This window comes from Ylistrum balloti, unplaced genomic scaffold (assembly GCF_031769215.1).
Source record: "Ylistrum balloti isolate Yb309-2 unplaced genomic scaffold, AGI_CSIRO_Ybal_v1 Utg370402, whole genome shotgun sequence".
In the NCBI taxonomy this organism is placed as follows: Eukaryota; Metazoa; Mollusca; class Bivalvia; order Pectinida; family Pectinidae; genus Ylistrum; species Ylistrum balloti.
Window position 1 is genome coordinate 659,871 of NW_026782275.1, and position 20,649 is coordinate 680,519.

General features: G+C 35.2%; 1 protein-coding gene across 1 annotated transcript in view; it reads left to right on the plus strand.

The window, feature by feature from the left end:
* LOC132554418 (gamma-aminobutyric acid type B receptor subunit 1-like) overlaps positions 1-20,649 on the plus strand; it is a 167,997-nt gene that overhangs the window by 118,152 nt on the left and 29,196 nt on the right. The window contains exons 3-4 of the mRNA XM_060218737.1: positions 12,113-12,283; positions 14,193-14,294. Of these exons, the coding sequence (XP_060074720.1) occupies positions 12,113-12,283; positions 14,193-14,294 (273 nt within the window). The remainder of the gene's footprint in view (positions 1-12,112; positions 12,284-14,192; positions 14,295-20,649) is intronic.

Here is a 20,649-nt window from a genome sequence, read left to right on the forward strand (position 1 = left end):
CTGCTAGAGTTTTTGATGTAGAAGCTTGAAACTTTGTAGGATATTTATATATGTGTTGAAGATGTGTACCTTTTATTATGGCTTTATTCCGGACATTATTTTGGATTTTCCTGACTTTGTAACTTAGTCATTTTCTGAAACTTTTCTTGTTATCACAGTTTCTCAGAAACTACTACAAACTGCACCAAACATTCTTCATACTCAACAAATGAAACACCCTTAACTGTCTTATAAATACCATATAACATTGCACTCATCCCGCAACCCGGCCATTTTTGGCTTTGCCCCATTTTTTTAGAAAAAGAAAGAATAGAAAAATTAATATTTGTACATTACATATCTGATGTACAGAAAGACAACTATCAAATCCAGTAGAATCATTAATATTCTGTTTTAATTCAAACCAATGAAGAACATCTGGTATTTCAAAAATGTACTTTGTATATAACTGATACAATTAATTCTGTTGACATGATACAAGTTATGCTGAAGACATAACATACATTGTTTCTAACAGTACAAGTTATTCTGAAGACAAAACCTACATTGTTTCTAAACAATACAAGTTATTCTGAAGACTAAACATACATTGTTTCTAAACAATATAAGTTATTCTGAAGACTAAACATACATTGTTTCTAAACAATACAAGTTATTCTGAAGACATAACATACATTGTTTCTAACTGATATGAGTTATGCTGAAGACATAACATACATTGTTTCCAACTGATATGAGTTATGCTGAAGACATAACATACATTGTTTCTAACTGATATGAGTTGTGCTGAAGACATAACATACATTGTTTCTAAACAATACAGGTTATTCTGAAGACATAACATACATTGTTTCTAACTGATATGAGTTGTGCTGAAGACATAACATACATTGTTTCTAACTGATATGAGTTATGCTGAAGACATAACATACATTGTTTCTAACTGATATGAGTTGTGCTGAAGACATAACATACATTGTTTCTAACTGATATGAGTTATGCTGAAGACATAACATACATTGTTTCTAACTGATATGAGTTATGCTGAAGACATAACATACATTGTTTCCAACTGATATGAGTTATGCTGAAGACATAACATACATTGTTTCTAACTGATATGAGTTGTGCTGAAGACATAACATACATTGTTTCTAAACAATACAAGTTATTCTGAAGACATAACATATATTGTTTCTAACTGATATGAGTTGTGCTGAAGACATAACATACATTGTTTCTAACTGATATGAGTTATGCTGAAGACATAACATACATTGTTTCTAACTGATATGAGTTGTGCTGAAGACATAACATACATTGTTTCTAAACAATACAGGTTATTCTGAAGACATAACATACATTGTTTCTAACTGATATGAGTTGTGCTGAAGACATAACATACATTGTTTCTAACTGATATGAGTTGTGCTGAAGACATAACATACATTGTTTCTAACTGATATGAGTTATGCTGAAGACATAACATACATTGTTTCTAACTGATATGAGTTATGCTGAAGACAATATGCTCTTTGTTTATGAGGGAAAATGAGAGGTTTTTGATTGGAACTAAAACAATTTCATGACCAATTCATTATTTCTTATTGTAAAAGACAATTCTGTGTTAAGTTAAATATGCATGATAACTTAAGTCGGTTTGGATCAAACTACCCTCTCTTGATATTTCTATTTCATTTCAAACAAAGGTTTGATTGATGTCATTACGACCTAGCTCATCTACAAACCTGCTGTGTGGTATTTGCAATTACATGAGTGTACTGTTGAATTAAAGTGAAGGCTTGCTTTTCGTGACTTCTAAATGAAATGAATTTACGTATGCTAAAACACTGTGTAATATATGTCTGTGTCCTGTTGCATTCATTACATTGTAGCAGACCAGCACTCCATGCTTATATGTTTGCAATTATCAGTTAAAACTAGGTGAAGTAGTTTCAACTGATTATTCTAAACCGAAAAGTTCAATTCAATTGCTTTCCTATCAAGTAAATGTGTTTGAGTTCAGTTTACAGCATGTGGATATCCTATTTTATAAACACCATTTTAAACAAAAAATAATTGGTCCTAAATTTTACTAAACTAAATTATAATTCACTTCAGGCAGAGTAACTGTAGAACACCACATCGTTATGGTAAAAACTACTTCTGATTTCTGGTGGCAAAGAATGATAGTATTTGTCAAATTCAAGTCATATTTTCACTTCTAATTTCCTAAGTATTATGTCCTAAAAGTAAGTACTATCCTTCCTGATACCAAAGGTGTCATTTTAAAATTTTGCTAAAATGTATCTGTAAATTACAAAATTTTATCAAAGTAATATGTGACATCCATGGCAGTAATTTTCAGCGGTACATTTGGATTGGTGAAGAAGAATTGATAGATGATGAAGATAACATAAGGCAGAGGGTGTTGATGATATAAATCTGTGTTACTCTCTTCCGTTGGTTGATCTCAGATGGATGCAGATAGGGAAGACACTGACACCATAATCTCACAAGTATTGCTTTGTACACTCCACAGGGAGACAGCTCCCTATTTCTGCTGTCTCCAGCCAATTGGTCTAATTTACTATGATTCATCTTGTCTGTTAAGTGCTGTTACGAAATAAGCCCATCGTTATCTTCTTTTCAATGACATATTTCCAATTTGTTGCTGAATTTACTGATGCCTAAAATACTGGTGTTTGAATGCAACTGTGAGAATTTATCAGTTTGTGTACATGGTGGGGTACACATTTTATCCATGGCACACGTCGTCCCTGATCTATGGCAATTTTAAATTGCAGATCATGCAGTGAAATGGAACAAGCACTACTGTGCTTGTTTGAATTCTGTCTTTTATTTCCCTTACATATGTAGGAAAGGACATAAAATTATACCACATCACACATTTAGCTGTCTCCAAGTGCAAATTACATTGCTGGACCTTGTAGTTTAAGACCAAGCTAGGAGAAAAATCTCTGTGCTTAGAGGATAGTTCAGTTTGTTATTTTCCAAAGGCCACGTCAGTATGTAAAAGTCCTATTAAGAAAAATAGAGGTCGATTTTGAACTGTCAATGGCATGGCATCTCCCTTGGTTTATTATCCTCTCATCCCTCCCTGTCTGCGTAAGTGAGTATCATCTTCCAGATAATTGGGGATCTTACAGTAAAAACACGTACACTGTTTTGGAACTTTTAGAAAGTCCATTCAGGAGACTCTTATTAGATCTGAACAGTACCTTCCAACAGTGCACATGTACCTAGCAAATTTTTAGCGTTATACAAAGTTCTCAAAGATCACAAAACCTTCAAGTGTTTTTGAGAGTGCCTTCTGTGAAATAGCCCAATTAAGATACATTGGCAAGACTCTTACATATTTTTAGAGTTTTAAAACGTTTCTCCTGCAGACAAGGAAATGGTGCCATTTTGTAGTAAGATTTATTAAAGTACATGGCCAGTTGAAGTCAAATAGACCTGGTAATGCAGGCACTGAGACATCATGGATCCTCTAGAAAATCTATCTACAAAAGAATCTCTCTCGGATCTTATAACCTGTTAATAGAGTCCTGGATTTACAAAGGGCAGGATATTTTAGTATGCTATTACAGAAGATCAAGGAAAAAAAGGTCAAGGTTACAAGCTGGTCAATATTTAAATATCTAAGGTCTTATTTGAAATTCTGATGCATACAGAAAGATGTCAGCCAAGACAATTTCTAATAATCTCCACTAGCTATAATACATATTATATCCAGTAAAAAAAATGGATTGTCTCCCCTAACCATAATGGTCTTTCAAACCATTGACAAAGATGAATTATCTCCCCTAGCTATGTAGATATTCTATCCTATTAAAATGATGAACTATCTCCCCTAGGTTTTATTGCCATTCCATCAAGTGTAGAGAATGAATTTCTCCCCCTCTTGTGATGGACGTTATATTCAGTAAAATGAATGGATTATATACTTGATCTGTGATGGAATTTCAGTGCAGTAAAAAGAATGAATTACCTCCCCTAACAGTGATGAACATTGTATCCATTGAAAATAATGAATTACTTCCCCTTCCTGTGTTGAACATTATTGTCAGCATGTTATTCAGTTATGAGAATGTCACTTGTGTCATGTTAGGACAGTTCTTTGAGCACTTAGTATATACCACAAGGCTGTTGGCTGTCACTGTCGTCTATTAACGTTTAAGAGTTTAACAAGTAGATAAAGGATGGAGCATCAACACTAGGGATTCCCTGATTTTTTTAGATTTTATTAGCTGATATGCAAGGCCAACTGTCATCAGAGCCATCCATGATAAAGTTACGGATTCCCTGGTGTTGGTGTTCCAACCTTTATCTACTTGTTTTTACCTACCGTCTATGGAGTTCTATTATATTTCTCCAGTATCAACAGCTAATTCCTCTACCAATACATCTACCAACCAGCACTAACCGCAGGACATTGGACTCCACGCTTCTGTGTAATCGTTACACCTTAAAAGTTTTATATTTGTTAGTTTAGGAAAAAATGTTTAAAAAAAAAGGACAATTTTCTTTTTTTTTTTTTTATGTTAAGAAAATGTGAGGAAAACTTGAAGGAATTGTGGACATATTTTGAAAAAATTGATCAAAAGGCATATTTCTTTTCAGAAAGGTGATGCCTATCTGTGCTTTTCACAGTGATATGATGCTGACTAATGGAGCTGTATATGTGATATATCTGTTTTTAAGTAATTGCTACATTAGTGCAGTAGATGTGAACTTACCATACCTAATGGGTACAGCCTTGTTTGATATACATCAATCTTAAAACATACATGTGGGATGATTCTGACAGAAAAAGGGTTAATTGCACAACATCCATCAGCTTGTTTGTGTGACAGAGCAGTAAAGCTAATGGCTGCTCTATACACAAAGTACATTCTAATAAGAATTACCATTCCTGCAACCCAGATCTCAAGCAGATGAAGAAAGGAGTTTATAGATTTATACCGAGGTAGGAATCATATGAAAAAAAATCTTACTTTTTTTTAAGGATCACTACAGTGATGTTGTTTCTACTTTTTTCTAGGATTACTGCATTGATATTGTTTCAGAAACATTATATATGTTGTCATTAAAATCAGCATTTTATGATTAAATTCTATGTAAAGTGTAACACTGTTTGTATGCTATCGTTATAGTGCATTTTTATAAATATGGTACTAGTGGAACTAGGATAAATCTCTCCTTTGCAGGAAATGATATCTAGCTATGATAGCATTCATTGATTTTGTCTATAAAAGCCTGTTAATCTTTTAACTCTATCAATACTCCAGAGTAGGATCAGTTCTAGGATGACATAAAAGTTCTACTTTTGAAATAAAACAACAATTTAATTTTACATATTTACCAAGACAAATACGATAACAGACACAAGACAGGACAATTTGGATATTGTAATCTATCTAGTAGAACATTGTAACTACATGGCCCAATTTCGGATCTATACATAGCCTCAGCCTGGCTGGTATTCGGGGTTAACAAACAGCTTACCCCATCAAGTCTATCACATTAGTAGATTTGCTATGGGTTAGAGTACAATTGTCTCCCTGTCTTTTCGAGATATATCTCTATAAACATCCTCCTGATGCCTGCTGTTACATGCTGTCTATTACAGTGGAGAACGTTGTAGACTTCCATCACGCTCCTAATAGTGCAGCATTTGTTTCTTTTGCCCTCAAAATATCTGTTTCTCACTGTATTACATACAATCTCATATCGTAAAGTGGTTCCCTATGGGGTTAATATATCTGCTATAGCCTGCCTAACACTCCTCACCAGTGTCATGTTTGTAATGACGCAATGGACATATTTTTCTCTGTTGGTAAATTATACCTCATTTTCATGTAATACCAAATCTCCAACAAATGACACGTCTAGATTTTTTGTAAGTCTGTGATAGATGAGGAAATTGAGAAAATGACATATGCCATTGCGACATTTTAATGTACTGCATATCAATGGACAGATCCACCTTCACATAACTACCATATTCCTTGCTTTTAGAAAGTGACATCCACTCATAAAAGCAATTTTTGTTGAAGATGAATATTATACATATCAAGTGATGATGTATTTACTTCAGGACAAAACTGACATTTCAGGTGTTAAATGAAGTGCAATGGAGAGAATATTGGTAAATGTTGTTTAATGCAGAAACAATTTTCAGAACTTATGTAATCGAGATCCAGCAATAATGGTATTCAGTGTTTGTGGTGAAAAATTTGAATGAATGTGATTATAAAGAGATTCAGTGTGAAAGCAGTGAAATATAACAGGTGTGTGCTGTAATAGTGTATATCTCAGGTTACTATCATATTGATCCCAAAATCAGTCTGGGAAACCAATATTTTACATAACATTTAAACTTATGTGGGTTGGGGTGAGGGTGGGGGGTGGGAGTAGGGACTTATTACCGTGCAATGAAATACCATTGGTTTGTTATATTTACTTTACACCAATAATTATAGATGTGCTTATTGCCTGGGCCATTGTCATATCACAAGACTGAATCAGGGGATTTCTGTACAATCCCTGATGGTAGACAGTCATATCACAAGATAGAATCAGGGGATTTCTGTATGATCCCTGATGGTAGACAGTCATATCACAAGACTGAATCGGGGGATTTCTGTATGATCCCTGATGGTAGACAGTCATATCACAAGACTGAATCAGGGGATTTCTGTATGATCCCTGATGGAAGACAGTCATATCACAAGATAGAATCAGGGATTTCTGTATGATCCCTGATGGAAGACAGTCATATCACAAGACTGAATCAGGGATTTCTGTATGATCCCTGATGGAAGACAGTCATATCACAAGGCTGAATCAGGGATTTCTGTATGATCCCTGATGGAAGACAGTCATATCACAAGACTGAATCAGGGATTTCTGTATGATCCCTGATGGAAGACAGTCATATCACAAGGCTGAATCAGGGATTTCTGTATGATCCCTGATGGAAGACAGTCATATCACAAGACTGAATCAGGGATTTCTGTATGATCCCTGATGGAAGACAGCCATATCACAAGATAGAATCAGGGGATTTCTGTATGATCCCTGATGGAAGACAGTCATATCACAAGATAGAATCAGGGGATTTCTGTACAATCCCTGATGGTAGACAGTCATATCACAAGATAGAATCAGGGGATTTCTGTACAATCCCTGATGGTAGACAGTCATATCACAAGACTGAATCAGGGATTTCTGTATGATCCCTGATGGAAGACAGTCGTATCACAAGATAGAATCAGGGGATTTCTGTATGATCCCTGATGGAAGACAGTCGTATCACAAGACTGAATCAGGGATTTCTGTATGATCCCTGATGGTAGACAGTCATATCACAAGATAAAATCAGGGATTTCTGTATGATCCCTGATGGAAGACAGTCGTATCACAAGGCTGAATCAGGGGATTTCTGTATGATCCCTGATGGAAGACAATGACGTGTCATTAGACAAACTGAGGCAATCTGTTCCTTTCACTAAGAAAATATGATCATCTGCTAACCTGTCAATTCTTCTGATATTTTTACTTTCTGGCATCAGCATATCAGTTTCCTTATTTCCAAATACAGGATCCTATTTGTAAACTTCAACATGGCAGATTGTGCAATCATGGTTTTTCAGAACAAAGCCTACTTTAAACCTTTTCTCAGTTCCATCAGTTGGATTAAGCTCAGACTTGGTTGAAATGATTGTGATATGGACTTAACCAAGTGTGGATGTTTTTCAGGTCTTTCAGAAATCAAGTATGACTGAAATGGCTGCCATCTTTGAAAAAAAACATTTCAAACCTCTTCTTAAGTTTCACTGCTGCCTTTGAGCTGAAAATTGTTGGAATTCTTAAGGAAAGGAAGCCGAAAAAGTGTTGTCATTTTTCATTCTCATCAAAAACTATCATCGAGGCAACAGCCAGTTAATTTTTCCTAACATGATTGTGCAGTTGAGATTTTCCTTAACAATAGCTATTTTAGATTTCTGAAGTTCCAACAGTGAGAGTCCATCTTGTATGAAATGATCCTGAGATGGTCCTTACCGTCTGCTGTTGTTTTTCGTGTCTTTGCGAAATCAAATATGACTGCTATGACCGCCATCTTAAAAAAACACATTCATCTCCAGTTCAGCTGGTGCCATGGAGCTCATTTTGGAGCAGTAATACTTTACAATCAGATGAAAGGCCTCTTGTTAGATTTGAATCAGGATAGCATTAAATATATAGGAGGAATAGTGCTGCATCAGGGGTTAACTTGTCCTGCAGTCCAAACCTTATGTCATCCTATCAATAAAACACAACCATTTGTCCTTTTCATCTGGTGACTTCCTTCCCAGGTTCTAGAAATTAATTCCATATTTTGGAAATGATATGAGGGTTCAAATAGAAAATTTAATCTGTTTCTGACTGAAACTTTTCGTCTGTAGTTTAAGGGATCAAATAATGTCTGCGTTTTGATAAATGACCTAGGAAAAGAAATTTCCCTGACGATTTGATACGTTGTGTCAAGTACTTACTGAAATAGATTTTAAAGTTTGAAAGGTAGAAATCATTTTCCCGAGGGAGTAATATTGATGTTGTTGAAACAGGAACAGATATTTCCACAGACGAGCTAAGTTGAAAATGTTATAGACATGATATAAACATGTCTGATAAAATGAAAACTGGCAATTTTTTCCGGTATGAATAGTTTTATAAAAATCTCTGTCAGTGTTGTTATGTAGAACCTGGATTTCATACAACATTTTGAAATCTTGACAAAATCCACTCATTGTGCACCTGTGTTGGATTTATAGTTAGCTACATGTATGTAAAGTCACTATCCATCCTTAAACAACTCTTGTTTTAACTACTTCTTCAAAAGTACAAAGGAAACTATCTCATATTCAGGTTCCCTGTAGTCTCCAATGGTACCAGCTCAATTTTAAGTGTGATTACGGAAGAAAATGCCTGCATTACAAGCAACAGTCTTGGATCTTGAATAATATAGTTTGTTTATTCCTTAAATTTATTGATTGTAAAGGTCATCTGACCCACAGTATCAGGATTACATACAATCATCGTGTCTGGTTTGTCCTTTTGTACTGTCCACGGGGCATTAACATCAAATTTCTTGTCAAGATCCACCAGTAGGATTCAGATCAAACTTGCATATAATGATTCTGATCATGACATGGTCCAGACCTAGTATCATCATTTTTCAGGACAGTCCATGATCTAATATGACAGCCATATCTAAAATAAATGCATTTTTAATTTCTCTTCCATTTCCAGTGGTGCCATTTTACTGAAATTTTGGGAAAATGTTGATATGCTGAAATAAACAGTGTTGTTGTTTTTGCTACCTTTTCATGCTAATGGAGACTGATTATATGTTGTCCACTTTGCCAGGAGAGATTGACAAAGTCCATTTTTGCTATCATCCTTTTCTTAAATCTTTGATGAAATTTTATTCACTTTGTCAGCAGAGATTGACAAAGTACATTTTCGCTAGCATCCTTTTCTTAAGTCTTTGCTTCTGAATACAGCCTTGTGTACAACCCATTTTCGGTATTTCTTTGCCAAGATTCAAACATGTTACTTGAAACAAGAGCCGACCACAAGCACCAATTTGAAGTGACGAGAATATTGAAACGATATTAACAAAGACTAAATCATTCAGATCCAAAAACAGCAGAGGAAGCGCAAGTTTGAAGGTGTCGTATTTGAAGAAAAAAGGAAAAGTGAAACATCATATAATGATGTGTGGACATAAGGGATAATGTAATGACAATGGTGGCTGGTGTGTTTACATTTAGGAAAATGCAATTGTCTGACCTGGGTCTGTACCAAGAACTCCAAAACTCCAATTTTATGCAACGACAGCAAAAGAGGCTATGTTTAGAAGTGGCAGTTTTTATGAAAGGTGTGAAAGAAAGGATTTAGGAATAATTTGTTATATCCCAGAAGGGATGGCTGACCATATCATTTCGCCGAGTGGTCTAGGTTAGGCCTATAATTGGGGGATATATTAATAACCTGTCTGCTGGCTGTCCTGTGACTATGAGAATCACCAAGAAAGATGTACTTATCACCCAGACAGTGAGCGTTGCTGTGTGCCAAATTCATATAAAAGAGAAATAGAATTTGGAATATTAATGCCAACTTGATTAAGTAGTATTGATTTAATTTGTCTTAAGCTTCCCTTGTCATAAGTATATGTTAAGCTTCTCTTGTCATAAGTATATCTTGAGCTTTCCTTGTCATAAGTATATCTTAAGCTTCTCTTGTCATAAGTATATCTTGAGCTTTCCTTGTCATAAGTATATCTTAAGCTTCCCTTGTCATAAGTATATCTTAAGCTTCCTTGTCATAGCTTTATCTTAATCTTCCCTTGTCATAAGTATATCTTAAGCTTCCTTGTCATAAGTATATCTTAAGCTTCACTTGTCATAAGTATATCTTAATCTTCACTTGTCATAAGTATATCTTAATCTTCCCTTGTCATAAGTATATCTTAAGCTTCCTTGTCATAAGTATATCTTAAGCTTCCTTGTCATAAGTATATCTTAATCTTCCCTTGTCATAAGTATATCTTAAGCTTCCTTGTCATAAGTATATCTTAAGCTTCCTTGTCATATATCTTAAGTGTCCTTGTTATAAATATATCTTAAGCTTCCTTGTCATAAGTATATCTTAAGCTTCCTTGTCATATATCTTAAGTGTCCTTGTTATAAATATATCTTAAGCTTCCTTGTCATAAGTATATCTTAATCTTCCCTTGTCATATCTTAAGCTTCCTTGTCATAAGTATATCTTAATCTTCCCTTGTCATATATCTTCAGCTTCCCTTGTCATATATCTTAAGCTTCCTTGTCATAAGTATATACAGTGATATATGTACTGTAAGTCTCCTATACAAAAATATTTTTTCAAGAGATCCTTTATACATATTCACTTTTTCAGTGGATTTTTCATGTTTCATTTCTTGCTCTCTTCTAATAGCAGACTTTTCTGAGTAAAATCCAAAACTGAGATTTCCTGTAATTTTAGTCACCCCAGTCATGTGATTTTTTCATTTGTAAATCCTAGACATTTCTTGTTTGGATAGTTTGAGAAGAAAAGAATTTCAAATGTGAATACATTCATAAATGATCTAACGTGTGAAATAAAGATGGAAGATATTATCACTTATTATACTTAAGTTTCCTTCATTTTACAATTCCGCAAATAATCCAGCTGCTTAAGAAAAGAGACTTGCTCAGAATTTTTGATATTGTTCCTGTACAGTACATCCAGATAAGAATGCATTGAAAGCTGCATATCAAGCTTCCAATGCTTATGAATCAGTTTAAGATTGTTCCGTAAAATTCACTTTTTTTGAAAAGTTATACATGTATAAGTACAATTATATTCATGAAATAAAGAAGTTGTATTGATTGAACACATGCTTACCAAAGACACAAGTAGTTAAAGGGCTTGCCAAAATTTCCGAAAGTCTCTTGTAATAAAATGTATTTTATGACACACAATTTAGATTTTATGTGTCTGACGATCATTTTCCATAAATTAGAACTCCACCATGATGATTTAAAAGGTCAAAACTTATTTTCTACATCAAAATTTGACACATTACTGGTTTGAATTGTAATGAAAATGGTATATCATCAACCATTTTTACATGGAGATGAATATTTACATGCTCTTAAGAGAATGTGGAAGATGATTTAACTTGAAGTAACGCTGAAGTATTTTCTACAAAAATAAAAATCTTCCGTCAAAATTGAATGCAAATCAAGTCTTGAAAATTGAAATTTAATTTTCATAAATTAACCTAGAACACAATGATAAAAAGACATTACATAGAGAGACTTCTGGCAGATGTTTTATAGTTCTGATCATTATAGGAAGCATGAAAATTAATGTGGCGAGATTTAATTTCTAGGCAACGCAAATTTACAGAGGTCTTTGATAATACATCTGAAAGGATGCACTTTATTGCTTTAAAGACAGGTTATTCATTAGAATATTTTCCAACTTTTATAATTCACATCCATTATGTAACAAGTAAATTTTCATTTTATTACAGATCGGATATGGTTCCAGTTCCCCTGCCTTGTCAAACAGAGAACGTTTCCCTACTTTTTTCCGAACACATCCGTCAGCAACTCTCCATAACCCTACTCGAGTCAAACTATTTAAAAGGTTTGGATGGACACAAATTGCCACTATACAGGAAACACAGGAAGTCTTCACATCGGTAAGAAAAAATTTTAAAGTATAAATATGACCTTTTATTAAAAACTGGTCTTTATGCAGATGGGCTCATTTATACTCGAACAGCTGTCAATTACTTGACAGTACATCAAAGATTATATTCTTATCAAGCACTTAACAGACGTAAGGATAACAAAACATCTATTGGAGTTAACACAACTGGGATAACAAGCAGAAAATCAGCCATGATTTTTATGTGATTTTGATTTAGTTTTTTTGCCAGCCCCTCAGTTAACATTTTACTTGAATAGAATAAAAAAAAAAACTAAAATTTCCTGATATCCTTTAAGTACATCTTATTTAGATGCTGTGTTTTGCATGAAGTCTTATAGAGTTTGATGGCAAAAACTGTAATCACAGAACTTCACAGCATGTTTAGGCATTAGTGTTTCACCATAGAAAATTTGTACGAAATCAGGGGTGGTCATCAAATGGTCAACATGTGGATGTGTCATAGTGTGTAGTGAACAGTGCTAGACATTGAAGGCCCCAGAATCACCATGACTTTTCCTCTCTTCAGAAAGCTGAATTTTTTCCTAGTGATGCTCAGGATATAGATCATGCCTCACTGAACAGGCTTCTTGATACGATATAGAAATGTATTCTCGGCATTCTTGGTGATATTTACAGAAGGAGCAAATCTATCACTAAGACTTCAATCATAAGGTCATTCAGTAAACAAACTATGAATGTCATGACATTCACGTCTATCATATGACTATGGAGTATCAGTAATATGATAATATTGTATGTCTTCTTCCTCAAAGAAGCATGTTGATCCGATTGGTAGACCTTCATATAAGTGGAATCATGTTTAAGGATTTATATACAACAGTGATAACACATTATAAGAATTCAAGGCATCTTGCACAATATCGCAGGATCTGTGTGGCCAATTGCACTCAAACTTTATCAATGTTTCTTGAAAGGGAGTGCTTATGAGAGTGTGATTTTCAGGGCCTGAGGTCAAAGGTTAAAATCACTGTTACTATCTATCTATAGAAATAAAGTTTCTAGGTCACCTGAGACTTTGTCTCGTGGTGACCTATTTTAATACCCTTCATCCGACATTGTCTGTCTGTAAACAATTTAACACTTCTGACTTCTTTAATAAAAAATACTTTGATCAGCACTTCATTGTCCAAACACTAAATCTGACAAAGTACCCAATCACAGTCCTTTACTTACTAAGCTCATTGGATGATTAAATTGGTAATTAACAGTAAGTGACCAAGTGTTGTACGTAAGATGGACCAATACACAGTAATTAGCCATATGTTACACACAGGTGATTTTCTACTCTGTATGTGCTGATGTTTTGCCAAAAAATTAAATTCTAGACAACAAATGACTTTTCCCTTGCTTTACAATTGAAGGGACTGAAAAATCGCTTCAAACTCAACGGAAATTTCGACTCAATAAAATTTGAGTCATCTGAATTAAAAATACAAAGATATAGAAAGGAAAACATTTGGACTTAAAAATTATTTTGACTCAAGTGGACTTTCGACTCAAGCAATTTTGAGACAACAAGTTTCAACTGTATTACCCAGGTTAAAAGTTTAGCACAATGTGGCACCCTTCTTGATGTTTGTCATGACCCCAGCTGAAGAAACCATCAGTATTACTTTTAACTTGTCTAATGGGCTCCATGTAATCTTCAATACATTTTTAGAGGCACCATCGTATTCATAACATCTATAATGTTAATTAATTTTTTTCATCGGTCATATCCAATTAGGTATGTTGTATTTAAAATCACCAGTTTTGTACCTTTTTATATTTTCTTATTTTTATAAAGCTGTTCCCTGGTCCTGTTTCTCCATTTAACATTTCTTTATGGAACCTATATCTTACGTCATCATACATTGAACTTCATTCTTCGCACACAGACAGTAGAAGACCTCGAAGAAAGAGTAAAGCAAGCCAACATAGCAGTATCAGTGAGACAAAACTTCCTAACCGATCCAGCAAACGCAGTTCGCAATCTGAAGGTTGGTATTTCCTATTAAAAACCTTTAAACCTCAAAGGGATTTTAATGATCAGGTGTAGAACAATGTTTGACTTAACTGTAAACAATCTAGGAAGAAAGTAAAGTGGAGTTGACATCATTTGAAATTTGGCAGCAGATTGAGTCAAAAAGCATTTTGAAAGTCGCGTATGTTTCCAGTGAAGCATATCACATGCCGGTGTAAAAATAAAAGTGATATTGTGATTGTTACATACATGACAAGAAGAAATTTACATTGTATCTTGGCAGTGCTTAGTTATTGCCATACAGCAGTCCTGTATATATAGTTGGGCATTGCTTGTCTGCCATTCAGTCAACAGAGGAAGTTGTAGTTTCTTTTATCATAGTCTCTTTATATACAAAGATAATTGAAGGAATTTTTATCAGTAAAACCTCATGCCTGGCAGTATTCTTATCCATATATATGGCTGTTCAGTAAAAATTGTAAATGAGTGTTATTTTCTTTCTCTGTAATAAGCCCTACCCCTGACTTTGAGTTAGAAGTAATATATATGCAGTTATTGGCTCTGGTATAGCTGGAGGGAGTAATACAAGTGTACTCCATCTGTCAGGCCGCCCTCATCTGGAAAAAATATGTAATATGGTCTCTCACCTGCAGTTGACATGTTTTACATGTTCGTTCCTCATGGGATAGAAGTGTAATGAGTTTATGATGTGTGCAATATCGAGGAAAAGCTCATATGCAGACTCACCCGTAGTTGTCAATTACTTCACATGCGTGTACCTGTTAGGATTGTGAGGGATTGCGCACTGAAATCAGGTCTCTCACCTTGTCAAATAGATTGTGTTAAACAAAAATTGTATAGAGGAGAAATTTCTTGGGTTTTTTTGCAAATAAATTATTGATATATGAGCTTGGACACACCTTGTTATGATTGGGTGTTTTTTACCATTTAGGTGTAATAATTGTTCATCCACTTTTGGGTAAGTTTATCCAGAAAGAAACCTGGTATCAGACTTGGTTGAACATCCACTGTGCAGCGTAAGGATTAATCAAAACCTAATTTTCTGGTCTTCATGCAAAGTCAATGTATCAGTTCCTGCTGACTTGAAAAATTAACTACTGTTTTTATTCATCAAGAAAACTACAAAATGGAAAATTGGGACAAATTTTCTAAAAAAAAGTTTTTAATCTCTTTTCTGATGCAATAAATACAGAAGAAGGGAACAAGTGGACGGTAATTACTACAGTGTGTGAAAAATATAGCCATGCAGTTAATCTTAATAAAAAAAAATTTGTGAAACTCAGATTGGCATCAAAATTTGGATGTATTTCTGTGCTCAACAGCTACTACATTGCCTTACTAAATCAGTGTTTTCCTCTAACACCATAAAAGGGAATTAGACTTTGATATATTAATAAAGAGAACATTTTTCAAATGCTACTCAATTATATCATTTTCTTTAGTGTGCATGTCTATGGTACTCGTCAGCCAAGCAAAATGAGTTTAATGAAGAAAGAAATAGAGATTTTGTTCCCTTGCCGTGGAACAAATCAAGTGTGATTGATTTGTTGAGTGTCGACAGCCTATTATCTGTTGACTAGTGTATGGGAAGGTCAAACCTTTAAATTGAAAGACTATTTAATTCTCCGATGCAAGGTTCGTTTATTGTGTTTGTATCAAGGTTAAACAATTGACAGAGTCTATTACAAACAGACATAAACCTGAATCCATTTGGGAATGAATTCAAACTTTATTTTTATATCCCATAACAGATTATATGATTCGCGTATAAGATCAATTGACTGTAGTAGCTATTTAACAGTATTTCATTAAGGATGGTTTTTAAAGACTTTCCAAACCACAGATAGAAATGCTTATGAAAGTGGTGTTTAGTTTCAAAGACTTGTTGTTACTACTTCCTGTGAAATGATTGCGTATAGAATTGCATTATGGTTTTAAAGATGTCATATTGTTGAGGAATTTGTGTGAATTCAATGGCATCTGTTACAGGAATCAAAGAAACTGATAGTCAAACCACTGACTTCAAACTGTGAAAGAAAACTTTTTTTTCTTGGACATCTTAATGTCGCAGAAATGTAGGATTGGATATTACTTACAGACTTTAAAAATGTTGACATTATTGCAGATTACTTCTGATTTCTAATATCCAAAACAACATATTGATAACAGTTATGCATGCTGACAAAATCAATTTAATGTTATAGAGTTTCGACACATAGGAAAGCGTCTTGCAATTTGTGTGGTCCCAGGTCAATGGTGTGGAATGGCATTGGAAATAAATGGTGATAGGGCTTGATGTCTCTTAGTAAACATGTTGTGCATGCCGCCTGGGACTAGGGGCTTAACAGTCAGGGATTGTCAGGAATAATCAGGATGGTTGTGCAATGTGGCAGGCTGTCATCGTCTGTTATTTTCTTCTCCTTATGGTTTATAGAATACCGCTATCGTATTTGTGCTAACTTGATAATGTGGATTTACAAGGTTGTTGATAATATGACATATTGTTGCATGGTGTTGTCTATCTTGATGGTAAGGTTGTTGAAACGTCTTCTTCTTCTTAACCTTATTGATGCCGTCCATCTTAATGTTCTGTCAACTTTTTGTGGCAAGAAGTCAAAGCGTCCAAGAATTTCTTGTCTGAATTTGATGATTTTTATGATAACGAACAAAGATATTGTTCTGAACCATCAGATCACTGTTTTCACTTCCCAACTGGTTCTGTCAAAGGGAGCCATCAGTCCACTGTTTTCACTTCCCCACTTGTTCTGTCATAGGGAGCCATCAGTCCACTGTTTTCACTTCCCCACTGGTTCTGTCATAGGGACCTATCAGTCCACTGTTTTCACTTCCCCACTTGTTCTGTCATAGGGAACTATCAGTCCACTGTTTTCACTTCCCCACTGGTTCTGTCATAGGGACCTATCAGTCCACTGTTTTCACTTCCCCACTTGTTCTGTCATAGGGACCTATCAGTCCACTGTTTTCACTTCCCCACTGGTTCTGTCATAGGGAACTATCTGTTCACTGTTTTCACTTCCCCACTGGTTCTGTCTTAGGGACCTATCAGTTCACTGTTTTCACTTCCCCACTGGTTCTGTCTTAGGGACCTATCAGTTCACTGTTTTCACTTCCCCGCTGGTTCTGTCTTAGGGGCCTATCAGTTCACTGTTTTCACTTCCCCACTGGTTCTGTCATAGGGACCTATCTGTTTTCTGTTATCCATCATCTATAACTCTTAATGCTATAACAGTGAATTACTGTGAATTAAAGGTGATTATTACACTATGCGCCAGCGACAAATAGGATACTTAATTGTTTGCTGTCTGATGGGTGAATTCCTTGAGGAACTGTTGATCTGATGTTAAAGGGATTATATGTATTTTTTTATGTAAGAAAGAAGGATAGAAGTTTTTAAGGCGGAATAATTTGTCAGTTGTTGATCCCGAGAGATAAGTAAAATCCTTCTTTGTTCCAGGGAGATGGGCAGCAAATTCTGTGTATACACATTTGGTCTATCAGTAAATGAACTTGGGATCATGATAACAAGTGCTTCCTTGGGAGGTCTTTCTAGAGATGGTATTCTTAATTATTCACCCTACTGCTTTTTTAACACACTGACAAATCAGATGCTGTGACTAGCTCAGATCTATATTGTTCTAATACATGATTCAATAGACAAGGTTAGATACCATTGTATGGACAAAATGAAGAAGTATAGATTCAAGTTGCATAACCGGAATGCTTTCAAATTTTCTGCAAACTGAAAAATATGTCAAAATACGGTAGATAAATGTAAATAACAGTTTATAATATGACACTAAAAGAAAAGGACCACTTCAGTCACTAAACAACAGCAGGGATTACCTACACAGAAACCAAGGCAAAACAAAACAGAAACTAGAAATTTAAAATAGAAATTTGTATCCGGTGTCAAGAAAACTTGAATACAGCAATATGAAAAAGGGACACACCAAAGCAGAAGAGAAAGTAACAGCAAGAACTAGCAGAACACAAATAAAACAGATCAAAGGGCAACATCTAATAATAGGGGCACACCAAAGCAGAAGAGAAGATCACAGCAAGAACTAGGGGCACACCAAAAATAAAATAGGTCAAAGGGCAACAACCAAAACTAGGGGCACACCAAAGCAGAAGAGAAGATCACAGGAAGAACTGGGGGCACACCAAAGCAGAAGAGAAGGCAACAGCAAGAACTAGGGGAACACCAAAAATAAAATAGGTCAAAGGGCAACAACCAAAACTAGGGGCACACCAAAGCAGAAGAGAAGGCAACAGCAAGAACTAGGGGCATACCAAAAAAAAAATAGATCAGAGGGCAACAGCCAAAACTAGGGGCACACGAAAGCAGAAGAGAAGATCACTGCAAGAACTGGGGGCACACAAAAGCAGAAGAGAAGGTAATAACAAGAACTAGGGGCACACGAAAGCAGAAGAGAAGATCACTGCAAGAACTAGGGGCACACGAAAGCAGAAGAGAAGGTAATAGCAAGAACTAGGGTTACACCAAAAACAAAATAGATCAGAGGGCAACAGCCAATACTAGGGGCACACCAAAGCAGAAGAAAAGGCAACAGCATAAGATTTAGGCTACCAAAACAAAAAGAAAGGCCAACAACAGGATCAAGGGACACACCAGAACAAAAGAGCTAGGGGCACATCAAAAAAAAAAATTAGATCAAAAAGTAACAACGAAAACAAGGGGCAAACTAAAAAAAGGAAAAAAATAGACGGCAGAATGTATTGCTTTCAGGAAACCTCAGCAGTATCACCTCAGCTTTGTTTCCATTACATAGGCTGGACAAGATGTTTATTACGTATGTGCATCAACTGATAACAAGGCAATGTAAGTGTGGTAGTTCATAGCTATTCATTGAACTAGACAACTGACAACAAGGCAATGTAAGTGTGGTAGTTCGTAGCTATGCATTGTAATAGACAGCTGATAACCAGTCAGTGTAAGTATGGTAGTTTGTAGCTATGCATTGTAATAGACAACTGATAACCAGGCAGTGTAAGTGTGGTAGTTTGTAGCTATGCATTGTAATAGAGTGAAAGTTGTCTTGCTTCTGACGAGCCTTCAATAGAGGAGATTTTGAGTGAGACAGACATGATTATCCTGTCTGCATGAATGATTTATGTTGAAAGTGGACTGCGGACAGAATTGTAGATACAGAAATGACAAACCATTAATGAGAAACACCTGGCTCTGTTTCTATATTTAGGCGTTGTTTAATTTTGTTACCAAATGCAATATTGTCTGTGATTGAGATCACTCTCTCTTACTCTATCATTTAATTGGTCATTACAGGTCATATTCTTTATTTTAACACTAATGGGATTACCTAGAATTATGATCCTCAGATAGTCCCCCCCAACCATCAACTCGTTTCTGGGGGTGTGTGGGGGGGTGGGGTGGGGGGGTGGGGTGTGTGTGTGGGGAGAGGGGGGGATTGCATTGATTTTTACGAACTATTATATGTCAAATAATGGAGTTACAAAGATATTTGTAACTGTGTTTTCTCTGGAGCTTATTTGGTTTCCTGGTGTGCTCATTTGGACTATTCTGATGAGACAACATTGGATAATTGGATGAGAAAAGACATTTTATTTCAGGTAGTCAAGAAACGACATGCACATGTATTGGTCATAAAGTTTAGAATGATTCTATATACCCTTAGGTGCTTAGGGTCTTGTTAATTACATTAAAATGATCTAAGCTTGTATTTTAATGTGTACTTAATGTCTTCCTGCAGAAGATACAGCACATGTATTACTGTGGGATGGATGGCTTCATTTCCTGTCATTGAGTATTTGACTAGGTCTGTGCAGGTAATTGTGACCTGTTGCTACTAAGATTGTAGGTTGGTTCGTTGTAATTCCTGCTATAGAATGCACTGTTCAAGTCATTTGTAAAAAAAATCACGGAGCTGGAGGTATTTCCTGTTGTGGGTTGAACTGTTTTTCTGTCACTTTAAAATCACAACTTGTAGGTCACTTTGACATATTTTCCAGATTTCCTTTTTCCTGCAACTTATGTGGTAGATGATGGATTTCAGGGTAACAAACAAAAGTTCTAAGCTGTTCCTTGCTACAATGTCTTATATTTCACAGGGACCAAGTCACTGTCACCAGTTGTCAGACCCTAGGTCATGGACACAAAATATGTCTTGATTGAGTGGTCTGATGACTTTTACTTCACAGTCAAAACAGAATCTCTTTGCAGATGATTACTTGCCTAAAACTGTCCTTGATAATGTATACTTTTGGTCTGTTATGATTATTTTTTATGATTTTTTTTGGTAAGCATTATGCACTAATATCTCAAAGTG